Source organism: Triticum urartu, chromosome 2A (genome assembly GCF_056163025.1).
Source record: "Triticum urartu cultivar PI428250 chromosome 2A, HENAU_Tu73, whole genome shotgun sequence".
Taxonomy (NCBI): domain Eukaryota; kingdom Viridiplantae; phylum Streptophyta; class Magnoliopsida; order Poales; family Poaceae; genus Triticum; species Triticum urartu.
Window position 1 is genome coordinate 36,884,006 of NC_141874.1, and position 13,369 is coordinate 36,897,374.

General features: G+C 43.5%; 1 protein-coding gene and 1 pseudogene across 1 annotated transcript; one reads left to right on the top strand and one right to left on the bottom strand.

Moving 5' to 3' along the window:
* Window positions 1-1,805: 1,805 nt before the first annotated feature.
* LOC147983348 (GRAS family protein TF80-like) lies at window positions 1,806-4,865 on the bottom strand (annotated as a pseudogene).
* A 2,128-nt stretch (window positions 4,866-6,993) lies between these two features.
* On the top strand, window positions 6,994-7,805 carry LOC147983349 (F-box protein At4g22280-like). The gene is made up of 2 exons (XM_087540700.1): window positions 6,994-7,372; window positions 7,447-7,805. The coding sequence occupies exons 1-2, from the start codon at window positions 6,994-6,996 to the stop codon at window positions 7,803-7,805; spliced, it is 738 nt and encodes a 245-aa protein (XP_087396826.1).
* Window positions 7,806-13,369: the final 5,564 nt, after the last annotated feature.

The window sequence follows — 13,369 nt, forward strand, 5'->3', positions numbered from 1 at the left end:
CCCTGCTCCACCTGGGCCAATCACCACCACACAGTCCACCCTCTCCCTCTGCAGATATCGAGTCAGCCTCCTACTCCAGCGGACAGCGCGTCAACATCAACGCCCTCCCCGAAGACATCGAACGCCAGTTCGTGTCCAAGATCCCCATGAAGGAGGCCAGTAGCACCACCGTCCTGTCCTCAAGCTGGAGATACATCTGGTGCCCCAGCCCGCTCGACCTCGAAGCCAACAACTTGATCCCCCATGGCAGCGGCAACGGACCTGATGACCCCGACAAGGTGGTGAGCCACGTCTCAAGTCATCGGCTACCACGAGGGCCCTTTCCGATCCGTCCACCTCAACAACCAGATGTCTAAGCTCAGGGAGTGGATCAAGGCGTTCGTTAGGAAGGGCGTGCAGGAACTCGTCTTCGTGAACCGCTGGTCCCTCGTCTTCATCAGTCTTCCTGAAAAGATCATGCGGTGCACCTCCCTGAGATGCATGCTGTTCTAGCATGCCGTTCCGTCACATCAACTCGCCATGGTGGAAGCGTCAAGGCTTGATTGCATCATACTCTGGGAGGCGGACGCATACAACATTACCCCTGCCAAGATCAAGATTGGAAATGCTCTGCTGCTTCGGGCTGTTGGCTACCTCAACCCCACATTGCATGTGCTCCAGATTGGGGACGAACTAATCATGGTACTTATTCTCAAATTTCAAATGGATTGTTTATAATTCTGTCGATGCTACTATATGCCTTCTTGCACCCTACTTGTTTATTGTCCAATTTTTTATTATTTTCCTTATCAGGAAATGCACTAAATCACACATGAACTACAGGAAAATCCGGTTTTCCCGTGTGTTAGCCTATAAGCCGAGTGCTTTTTTTCTTGTACTCGGCTTATGTTCCTCTAAGCCGAGTCTTGAAAAGAAAACCATGATGTCCATAAGCCATGCATATTTAAAGGACTCGGCTTATGGCCATCTATAAGCCGAGTGTTGCAAAAAAAAAGGTCTCGGCTTATAGGGATAACACGGTATCAACCGGAAAATGCACCCGGCTTACAGGACGCACTCAGAAAAAGACATCTCCCACGTGTCTACAACTTAGGCGGCTGCCGGCGCCGTCACGGAACAGCCTATAAGCCGTGTGGCCAAAGCTGGCACTCGGCTTACAGGGTCTAAAAGAGGGCTCAAAGGAGTTTAGCTTTCATTTGTTTGTCTTAAACAATTCGGATAAAGGAAATTTTGTACATTTACTTGCACTTTATTCCTCTAAACCAAAGGGATGGATACTGCCAAAAAAGGAATTTTATATTCTTCTATCATACTAAGTTGGAAGACAGTAGAACGGAAAGTCGTCGTGCTAAGGCCCCATAGGAAGAGGTTACGATTTCTCCTTCCATGTGTATGTTTGTCCTTGCGAGAATGTGGAGAGAGAGAGAGGGGGGGAGAGAGGGAGAGGGAGGGAGGTAGAGAGAGTGAGGGAGAGAGAAAGAGGTCAAACGTTTTGTGCTAATTGATTTGCTATCATAATAGTACGTCTTGAATGTTTCAAAGATAACCAAAATGTCTTGAATGTTGCAAAGATAATCAAAACGTCTTGAATGTTTCAAAAATAAAAAAATGTCTTGAACATTTTCCAACATCTGCTTGTGGCATAAGATGAAACAACAGCTATCACACAGTAGGATAACAACAACTCAAAATGATAACAAGATGTTCTGGCAATCAACTAAAGCACATTCATCAAATGCATGAAATTATTGCAATGAATTGAGAAATTTGCAGATATCACATGTCAGAATATCTGGCGATCCTCGTCACACCGCACGCCTGCAGGTCGAGACAAAGAATATCAGGATGCCGCCCCAGTGGATGAAGAAGCACACATCCTACTCACTGGAAACCCTATACGCCCCTTGCTGCAGCCAGTCACCATCTGCCCTAGCATCTCCGTTTGCGCCACTGCGTCTGCGCTCATCACCGCAGACGCGAACCCGGCGGCCATCATCCGCTCGTGGCGCTCCCGACGCTGTGCGCCATCACAGGCAATGTTATCCCTAATTGCATATAGGAGCAGGCACCATTCTATGTCGGACCGCTCCATTGCTGACCTGCGTACATGTACAGTCTCCTCTAGGGCATCTAACAGGACCCCGTAGTAGTTGAACGCGTTGTCGAACCGGCCCATGAACTCGCCGTTGTGGTCGCCTCCTGCTTCGTCACGACCATGTGCTTCGGCGATAGCTCCGCTAGGTCGCGGCGGAGCGCGGCGGCCCTCGTCATGGTAGCATGGGCCTGCACTTTTCCTTTCCGGTCGTGAGGACGAGCAGCCACTTCTACAAACTTGTAGGGTGGAGACGATGACTAGTGCTTCGCCAGTCCTGACACCGAGGGGCTCGATGTTGCGTGGCTGATTGATGTGGAGTTTCACTGGGTGGAACTGGAAGGCGATGTCCAGGCTCTAGGCTTCCCGGGGGAGGAGCACACCGGTGACAGACAAGAACTCGTCCTCCTCGTTAACAATGGTCAGACGGAGGATTTGGTCATGTGCGCCCGCTCGCGGACGCTTGGCAAAGAGGCGAAGGAGCAGAAGTCACTGGGCCATGTCAGCGCCGTCAAGACCGACGACGTGGAGCACAGCATTCCTCTCCGTTCGAGCTGCATCGACGATGGCATAGTTCAGCGTTGTCCTGGCAAGGTGGAGGAACAGGCACATCTCGGCGAAGTGGCGGTACACTGCACCGGCCGACGGTGCGGGGGTAATCTTGTGTAGCTGGACGGGACGGCACATGCCCTGACATGGGTGAACCATTCGTAGTGCTAGAGCATCGGCAAACGAAGACGCGAGGCAATGCAGGGGCCCGCCGACATCGTCCGATGCGAGACTGCTGCATATCCTCTCCAGCCTCTTCTTTAATAGCTCCTTGTCCCCTTTGGCGAACGCGGTGGCGCAGGAATATAGAAGTGTAATAAGGTCTATCGCGTGCAGCTCATACTGATTCTGCTATGAGGTGCCGTCGGGATGCTGTAGTAGGTGCCGCTTCCGACCGCACCTCCGGCATGAGTAATGTCATACTACCATGGATGCTGCAGTGTACAAATGTCCCGTTGAGTCCGTTTTCGAGATCCACCGACCACGTTGTCCTTAGAAGTGTGTTCACTGATACACTAGTGTGCCCGTTTGACGTTGAACGGATGCTAGGAATAAATTCTTGATTTGACAAAACAGATTTTACTTAAAGTTAGACAATGGGGGATAAGGTGATTTAGGATAATCATATATTTATTCGGTTTGAAAATACTAGTCATCAACCCATGGGTCGGACCGGTTAGCAATAAAAAAGGACCATATACATCTAATTAAAGTGTAAATGACATGTTCAAAAAAAGTGTAAATAACATTGGTGTTACTAATATTTCTTAATAAGAATAGAGAAAGTAACACTTTCTACATATTATTATACAAAGATATGATTGTCTCTACTACTTATCCATAGGAAGGGTCTAAAAGAGGTCTCAGAGGAGTTTAGCTTTCATTTGTTTGTCCTAAACAGTTGGGATAAAGGAAATTTTATCCCTTTACTTGCACTTTGTTCCTATAAACCAAAGGGGTGGATACTGCCGTACAAAAATGATATTTATATTCTTCTATCATACCGAGTTGGAAGACAGTCGGGAAGTCGTCGTGCTAAGGCCCTATAGGAAGAGGTTATGATTGCTTCTCGCATGTGTATGTTTGTCCTTTCGAGAATGCAGAGAGAGAGGGGGGAGAGAGGGAGAGAGAGAGGGGGGAGGGAGGTACAGAGAGAGGGAGAGAGAGCGAGAGAGAGAGAGGTCAAACTTTCTGTGGTAATTGATTTGCTATCATAAAAGTACGTCTTGAATGTTTCAAAGATAACCAAAATGTCTTGAATGTTTCAAAAATAACAAAAATAAATGTCTTGAACATTTTTCAACGTCTTCTTGTGGCATAAGATGAAACAACAGCTATCGCACGGTAGGATAACAACAACAACAACAACTCAAAATGATAACAAGAAGTTCTGACAATCAACTAAAGCACATTCATCAAATGCATGAAATTATTGCAATGAATTGAGAAATCTAAACAAATCACATGTCACAATATCTGGTGATCCTCGTCACACCGCATGATAGGTCGAGATAGGGAACGTCAGGATATCACACCAGTGGATGAAGAAGCACACATCCTTCTCACTGGAAACCCTCAGCATCACCGTTTGTGCCACTACGTCAGCGCTCATCGCAGAAGACATGAACCCGGCGGCCGTCATCCAGTCCGTCCACTTCACCATCCACTCGTGGCGCTCCGGGTGCTGCGCGCAGTCATAGGCAACGATATGTCTGATCTCATATGGGAGAAGGCATCATTCCATGTCCGACCGCTCCATTGCTGATCCGCGTGCAGGTACGCTCTCCTCCAGTGCATCAAACAGGGGCCCGTAGTAGTTGACCACGTTGTCGAACCAGCCCATGAACTCGCCGTTGTGGTCGGCCTCCTGCTCTGTCACGACAATGTGCTTTGGCGATAGCTCTGCTAGGTCATGGAGGAGCGTGTCGGCCCTCGTCATGGTAGCAAGGGCCTGCACTTTTCCTTTCCTGTCGTGAGGATGAACAGCCACTTCTACAAACTCGTCGGCGACTAGAAGGTGGAGCTGTAGGGAGGAGACGATGACCAGTGCTTCGCCGCTCCTAACACCGAGGGGCTCAATGCTGTGCAGCTGATTGAAGTGGAGTTTCACTGGGTCGAACTGGAAGCTGAGATCTTCCCGGGCGAGGAGCGCACCGGTGACAGACAGGAACTCGTCCTCCTCGTTGACAATGGTCAGACGAAGGATTTGGTCATGTGCGGCCATTCGCGGACGCTTGGCAAAGAGGTGAAGGAGCAGAAGTCACTGGGCAACATTAGCGCCGTCATGATCGATGACTCGGAGCACGGCATTCCTCTCTGTCTGAGCTGCATTGATAATGGCGTAGTTCGTCGTGCACACATGAAGGATTCCCGCTGTAGGGTGTTGCAATACGTTCATGATTCACTTATAGTGGATTGCTAGAGTGACAGAAGCTTAAACCCGAGTAAGGGGGTTGTTGCGTATGGGATAAAGGGGACTTGATACTTTAATGCTATGGAGAAAGTATGTTATCTTATGCCTCTCCCTCATATAAAATTGCAATAATGATTACCGATCTTGTTAACAATTGCCTAGGATAATTCTCCACACCGATCCATCATTTTTCCACATTTGCTATTTATAATATATAGTAATATATTCTAACTTTATGTGAACAACACCTATTTTTATATTTTAGTTCTCCGATATCATGCAAAGCTATCCCTTTCATACCCATACGTAGTTTTATTTCTCGTTTCTAGATGGAAGCAAACGTTTGGTGTACGTATAGTCATATCAGTGGCACATAGGACTTGAGAGAATATTGATCCTACCTTTAGCTCCTTGTGAGTTCGACACTCCGTACTTGTCACTTCCACCCTTGGAAATTGCTACGATGATTCCTTGCACTTGGGGATTATCAGAGTGTAGGAGTGTCCCGTTGAGTCCGTTTCCGAGATCCACCGACCATGCTTTCCATAGAGGTGTGTTCACGGATACACTAGTGTGCCCGTTTGACGTTTAATGGATGCTAGGATTAAATTCTTGATTTGACAAAACAAATTTTACTTAAAGTTAGGCAATGGGGGGGGGGGGGGTAAGGTGATTTAGGATAATTATATATTTCTTTGGTTTGAAAATACTAGTCATCAACCCATGGGTCAGACCGGTTAGCAATAAAAAAGGAATATATACATCTAATTAAAGTGTAAATGACATGTTCAAAAAAAGTGTAAATAACATTGATGTTACTAATGTTTCTTAAGAGAATAGAGAAAGTAACACTTACCACATATTATTATACAAAGATATGATTGGCTCTACTACTTATCAATAGGAAGGGTCTAAAAGAGGTCTCAGAGGAGTTTAGCTTTCATTGTTTGTCCTAAACTGGCGGGATAAAGGAAATTTTATCCATTTACTTGCATTTTGTTCCTCTAAACCAAAGGGATGGATACTGCCACAAAAAGGAATTTTATATTCTTCTATCATACTAAGTTGGAAGACAGTCGGGAAGTAGTTGTGCTAATGTCCCATAGTAAGAGGTTATGATTTCTTCTCGCATGTGTACATTTATTCTCGCATGAGCGAGAGAGAGAGAGAAGAGAGAGAGAGGGCGAGAGAGGGCGAGAGAGGGAGACGGGAGTAGAGAGAGAGAGGGGAGAGAGGGCGAGATAGGGAGACGGGGGTAGAGAGAGAGAGGGAGAGAGAGAGAGGAAGAGAGAGTGGTCAAACGTTCTGTGGTAATTTATTTGCTATCATACTAGTACCTCGTACTTTCAACTTCTGCTTGTGGCATAAGATGAAACAACAACTAGGAGTATGATAACAAGAACAACTCAAAATGTCTCGAATGTTTCAAAGATAACCAAAACGTCTTGAATGTTACAAAAATAACAAAAATGTCTTGAACATTTTCCAACTTCTGCTTCTGGCATAAAAAGTTCTAGCAATCAACTAAAGCACATTCATCAAATGCATGAAATTATTGCAATGAATTGAGAAATCTGCAGATATCACATGTCACAATATCTGGCGATCCTCGTCATACCGCATGCAAGGTCGAGACAGAGAACATCGGGATGTCGAAACCTTGTACGCCCTGATGTAGCTGGTCACCATCTGCCCCAGCATCACCGTTTGCACCACTACGTCTGCGCTCATGGCCGCAGACGCGAGTCTGGCGGCCTTCATCCACGCCATGGACCGCATCTTGCGCTGCCTACCTGCTCCACCTGGGCAAATCACCACCACCACTGGCGCCCTCCCTCTCCCTGCAGCTTTCGAGTCCGCCGCCTACTCCAGCGGCCGGCGCGTCAACATCAGCGCCCTCGCCTAGGACATCCAACGCCAGATCGTCTCCGAGCTCCCCATGAAGGAGGCCGGCCGCACCACCGTGCTGTCCTCTAGCTGGAGATACATCTGGCGCTCCACCCCGCTGGACCTCGACGGCAACAGCTTGACCCCCCACGGCGACGACGGATCTGATGACCCAAACGCCGTGGTGAGCCGCGTCTCCCAGGTCATCGGCTCCCACGAGGGCCCTTTCCGATCCGTCCACCTCAACAGCAAGGCCATCGTACACCGGACGTCTACGCTCACGGACTGGTTCCAGGACTTGGCCAGGAAGGGCGTGCAGGACCTCGTCTTCGTCAACCGCTGCTCCCTCGTCTTCATCAGCCTTCCGGAAGAGATCCTGCGGTGCACCTCCCTGGTGCGTCTCTACGTCGCCGTGTGCAACCTGCCGTACAGTACACCGGCAGGCACGACGTCCAGTTTCCCGAGCTGCTGAAGCTCGGCCTGTGCTCCGTGGGCTTATGCGAAGAAGACTTCGACCGGCTGCTCGTCGGCATCCCCAAGCTGGAGAAGCTGACGTTCATCTGCGGCCGCGTGGCGCTGACCCGCATCGACCTCGTTAGGCCGAGGCTGAGATGCGTGCTGTTCTGGCACGCCTTTCCCTCACATGAGCTCGCCATGGTCGATGCGCCGTGCCTTGAGCGCGTCATTCTCTGGGAGGAGCACGCATACAGCCTTGCCCCCTCCCCGATCAAGATTGGATTTGCTCCTGTGCTTCGGGCTATTGGCTACCTCAACCCCACATTTGCATGTGCTCCTGATTGGGGACCAACTAATCATGGTATACGTATACGTATTCTCAAATTTCAACTCGCCCGGATTGTTTAATTCTGTCCATGCCTAACTACTTGCACTGTGCTTGTTTACTGTCCAGTTTTCTCTTGCACAAAATCACACACTGATACACATACACTAGTGCGCCCGTTTATGTTTAATGGATGCTAGTAATAAATTCTTGATTTGAAAAAAAATCTACTTAAAATTAGGCAATGATCGATAAACTGATTTAGGATAATCATATATTTCTCCAGTTTAAAAATACTAGTCATCAACCCATGGGTCGGACAGGTTAGCAAAAAAAAGGAACATATATATACATCTAATTAAAGTGTAAATGGCATGTTCTAAAAAAGTGTAAATAACATTGGTGTTACCAATTTTTATTAATAAGAATAGGGAAAGAAACACTTTCTACATATTATTGTACAAACATATGAATGCCTCTACTACTTATCCATAGGAAGGGATATCTATATTTTTTCAAAGAAGTTATTCACTGGGGGTAACGTCGACTAAGATACAGAAGAATATGAGTTGAATGACATCGGATGTCGGAAAAACCATACCAACCTTTGAAGTACAATACTTTATATACATGATGTCTCGATCACAAACAACTGTTACTCAGTCCAATAATAATGCGGTGGACTGAGAAACCTTAGCTCATCGGAAAATCAACTTGCATGTCAATTCTAGAAAAAAAACATAGTTGCACTCATGAATGAGTGATGTGGGACTTGTAATCAGAATGTGAGCAACTGAAAATACTTAATAATCCCACCTTCTTAAGCATGGGTGCAGTAGTCGATAAAATGTTCTCCATTAATAGGTGAAGCAAATAATTGCGTGAACCGCTTAGCAAAAGGGTCATTACGTGGAACAACTTACATGTGGCTAATTAATGTGTAAATAACTTGGCAGGCTACCGACAACCTTCTGAAAAGAACCAACACACACATCATACACATATGGCATTAGAAATACTTTACTGATATTAGACCCAGTGACATTCATATATTTCTCTGGTATAGGAATATAAACTAAGATCCATCGAGAGAGGGATCATTTTCTTGCCTATATAAATTGAGCGTCAAGTCAGACCTGCAGGATCAAACTTATTTTTACTGTGGTTAGTTATTTCACCGCACTAAACAGTTTATGAAATTAAATTTACCATAAGCACTTCGCTGATGTACTGGGATAAAATTCCAGGGTTATTGTACATGTCCTCCAGAGCAGCACTACGGAGAAAACTATAAATATTGAGCCTATAAGTTCACAGTTACAGATTCTTTTTTCCTTTTAGAAGGGAAATTTCACAATTATAATATTGAGCCTCTAAATGAACACATTTAACCGTAATCCTAATGGCAAGCTACTATTTTCTCACAAATAAAAAAGGAACTAATTTTTCTATTCATTCACCTAGAAAATATACAGTTGATAGTCTCTCCTTTTAGTGAAATCGAATAAAAGCACAATAGTTATCAGTTGATATAGTCTCATTGGAATTTAAATTGAATTTTATTGTGGCTAATTACTCTACTTATTTTAGCCATGAAGAAGAATTACTATTGTTGGAATATATAGAGAGGTGGTCACAGTTATTGATTCTTTTTTTCTTTTAGAAGGTATTTTTTTATATTTGTAAATATTGGTCCTATACTCCTATACATGAACGCATGTCAAACTAATCGTAATGCCATACTACTGTTTTATCACAAATAAATAAATATTATTTATACACGTAGAAAGCTTATACCTAAGCAAAGCTCCCATGCATCTTTGTGGATATTAATTTTATTTTGCACTTGTTGTACTATCTAAATGCCAAAGTAAATTTAGAACCATGGCGAGAGTAGTCATAGCTATTTTAAATTTGAGAACTCATTCTCAGTAGTATATATTTAAAACTCCAGGAACGTGAACAGAAATAACAGCAAGGCACCAACTTATACACGCGAAGAAGAAAATTACTACAATAATCGTTACCCTTTTATTATCAGTCTCTGGAATGTCGATCCACATAAAAACTAAGGCCTTCTGAAGTGTTTTATTTTTCTCCATTTAACTCATGAATTAAGAGCAGTAGCATTCATAATCATCACATTTTACTTTGGCATTCAGCACTCTTGCTCTCCTTGACACCTAATGATGATGCCTTTTTACTAATGATTGAACATCATTCTCTCCCTTGAAAATTCACAACGTCAGTGCAACATCAAGGAATTCATGGTGCATGCACAGATTATCCATACGTTGAAGTTGCTTTTTCCACTACAACATATAGCAGACGCCTCGTGAACAGTGCCTACAGGCAACCAAGAAACACTAAAAGCTGCAAGGAAACCACACACAGCAATCCTACTACTATTAAGAAGGTAGATAACCCTGATAGCTTTAAATATACAGATTGCAATTTTTTAACTTATAAATATACTGTAATTAATCACCTGAATTAGAGATTCTGTTCTGGACCTAGAAAATAGAAAGATTTATTGGAAGTTGTCTGGTCGTTGCTAGTGGTGTTTTTTTCGATGTTTTACGCCGGGCGATGGTGCGAAAAAAACTGGAGATCAAATCTTGGGTCGCAAGTGTGTTGTGTGATCTTCCGTACGCCAGAAACAGTGTGGGGCGATACCTTCCCCGTACTGCCGTCTGGCTATCCACTGGTCCAGATGGTATCAGCACAGTGCACCGCAGATTGTAATGAGTCCTTTTAACTAATGAGAGGTCCCATTCGCAAAATAAAAATCAGTGGAAGGAAGTGTCAGCAAGCAGAGAACTTGCCGCTGGATTAGACGGTCGGCAAAAGTGGACGCTTGGGGAAGATAAAACAACGACCTCTAGGCGCAAGCACCATGGAGATATTAGGGGATGATACTTGAAATAGATGAAGGGGTGGCTGTGGGAAATTATCGCTGCTCATTTTTCTTCTTTGTAAATTATTTTTCTTTTTGAGAGAGCACAGCCTATACATGAATCCGCAAGGCTCTGCGTGGCTTTTTCATCCCTTTTTGCAACTTCTTTTTCCTTTTTGAGAGATTGCAGCCTGTAGAGAGATCCATAAGGCTCTGGTTGTTTTTGCTTCTTTTAGTCCTTTAGTTTTGAGAGATCACAGCCTATAGACATGTCCCGTTAGGAACAAGTGTTGAGGTGGGACAAAGGGCAATGACTTCCTGAGATACTTCGTCCAACGATTGTAGATAACTAACAGAGATATCAAATGGGCAATTTTGATTATTTTTCTGGGATCAACCTGGTGCCTCCAGTGGTGTTTCTATTTAGTAAATATAAGATATAACATGGATTAAATAATATTATCTAGGATCCTATCCAGAATTATGCTAAGTAATATATCTATATATGCCCGCGAACTGTGTTCTAAGCACCAAAACACATCAAATTAAGGCCATGATCTTTCTCAGTTTTGGGAGAATATGTTTCAAGCTCTCTTTCATGATTTTGTGTGATCAATTTGTTTCGATCTGTTGACTACACTTTTTTGTGTGGGGACATTGGACAGAATGTTGACCCAAGTGGATCACAAAAACTTGACCTAAATGAAATGTAAGCGGCACAAATGTTATTCTCCTCTTCTCTTGATTTATAATGAATAATAAAATACTAATAGACTTATAATGTGCGAAAATATGGCGCCCTTGACAAAAGATTAATATAACCCTTCTTTTTTCCATGATTTATGGTAGAAGAATGTATGTTTAATATTCTTTATTTCAAATGTGTCGGTCTTTATTTCAAATGTTTAATATTCTTTATTTGCTAGTCTCTTGATACCGAGAAAACAAGGAATGTCTGTGTATTTTAATGAGTTATGTACTGTAGGCCGGGACAAATGCTAGTCCAACTGCTGAGGTTCCGAGTGTCAATATCTTGGCCATTGATTTCCAGTTTGGAGCTGCCAAAGGAAGAAAGGATGGCGCTATCATTTCTAACATGCTTACCAAGAATTCAGATATTGCATATCAAGGAATATGTGACGTCCATTTCTCCCACTTTTCCTTATTCTAAATCATTTGCACACAACAATTGACATGAAATATATGGCCCAGCTAACACTTTTCTTTGTAGAATGGCGGATCTCTATTCAAAACCTCTGTTGACAGTGATGGCACATTATGGAAGAAGAAAATAGATCCCATCAAATGTGTGAAATCAACCATTGAGAAGCTCGTATTGCATGGTTTCTGTGGGGGTGGTAGCGAACTATCATTTTTTTAAGTCCATTTTGAAAAGTGCGAACATGCTCAAGGAGATTTGCATTGTCTTTTCAGATGATGTATTTTCTGCCGGCTTGGAAACTGATATAGAAGAAAAATGGAAAAGGGCTGCCGCTTCGGTTGAATTAGCTAGTGAGACTGTGCAAATCTTCAGGGTGCATAAACACAACACGTGGAACTACAAGAAAGCATCTGATCTCTTACTTAGTGACCCTTTTGATTGCCTAACTTGAACAGGCCTGGCACTTCTTCCTACTAGTTATTCTGCAAAGGGCTACTAAACTGATAGTCAAGTCCCTGAAGGCAATATAGCTTCTTTTAGGCAATATTATACTTTCAGTTGTCAGGTTGCCGGCAGCTCTCCAATTTCAAGTACCCTTGCATCACCATTATTCTCTACTTAATTTACTAGCCATCATGTGGCTGATTTCTTGAATAAATATTTGTACCTTAAATGATGCCTACACTGCATACCCATTTGCCTTTGCCCAATTTTATCTGCGACACTTCAAGATAAACTCTTCATATGATACATGAATTCCGTGGATGTTGGTGGCTAAACGACATAGTAACTGTGTATTTTATGAGGTATTTTCATGTGGCTAGCCACAACTGTGTGAGCGTTCTACATGTATGAAAGAATCACCTGCGAGTTAACAACAATCTGGTTGTGCGTCTCAGAAAAAAATGGTTCTATTTTGATTATAATATTGATCATGCTGTCGTGATTCGTGGATAATATACTTTAACTGTTTCATGCAGGCTTACGTAAGATATAGTTGACCCCTGGCAAGGTATATTATTGGACTGGTTACATATTTTTATATCAGTTTTTTCAAGTGCTTTCGAATGTACACATCAGGAAGAGAGAAATATGCACCGAGTTAAAATCGGCAATAAATGAGTTAAGTGATTGATTGTTACACCTTTACAAACTGTATGATGCAGGGCCAGACATATGTTAAAGTAAGACATAATTTGGTTTGCTCATTTAAAGAAATTCATTGCATAACATACTGATCTTTACTGAATAATCCTAACTTTAAATATACAAATTGACAATTCATGGGTTCTACAAGCACATATAAATTTGGGTTAACTAGATAATTGCCACTCAAATTCTGGCGATTACGAGAAATGCCACTACAATTTCCAAACTTTGAAAAATGGCATTTCCATTTTTGGAAACTTTCAAAAACGGAAATGACATTTTTCATAGTTTGGAAATTGCAGTGGCATTTCTCGGAATCGCCAGAATTCGAGTGGTATTGATCCAATTAAGCCTATATATTTCTCCAGTTAGAGGTCATGTCACGTACCCCGCATAAACTATTAGGTCTCAGTAGACTAGACAACAGTGTATGGGATCTA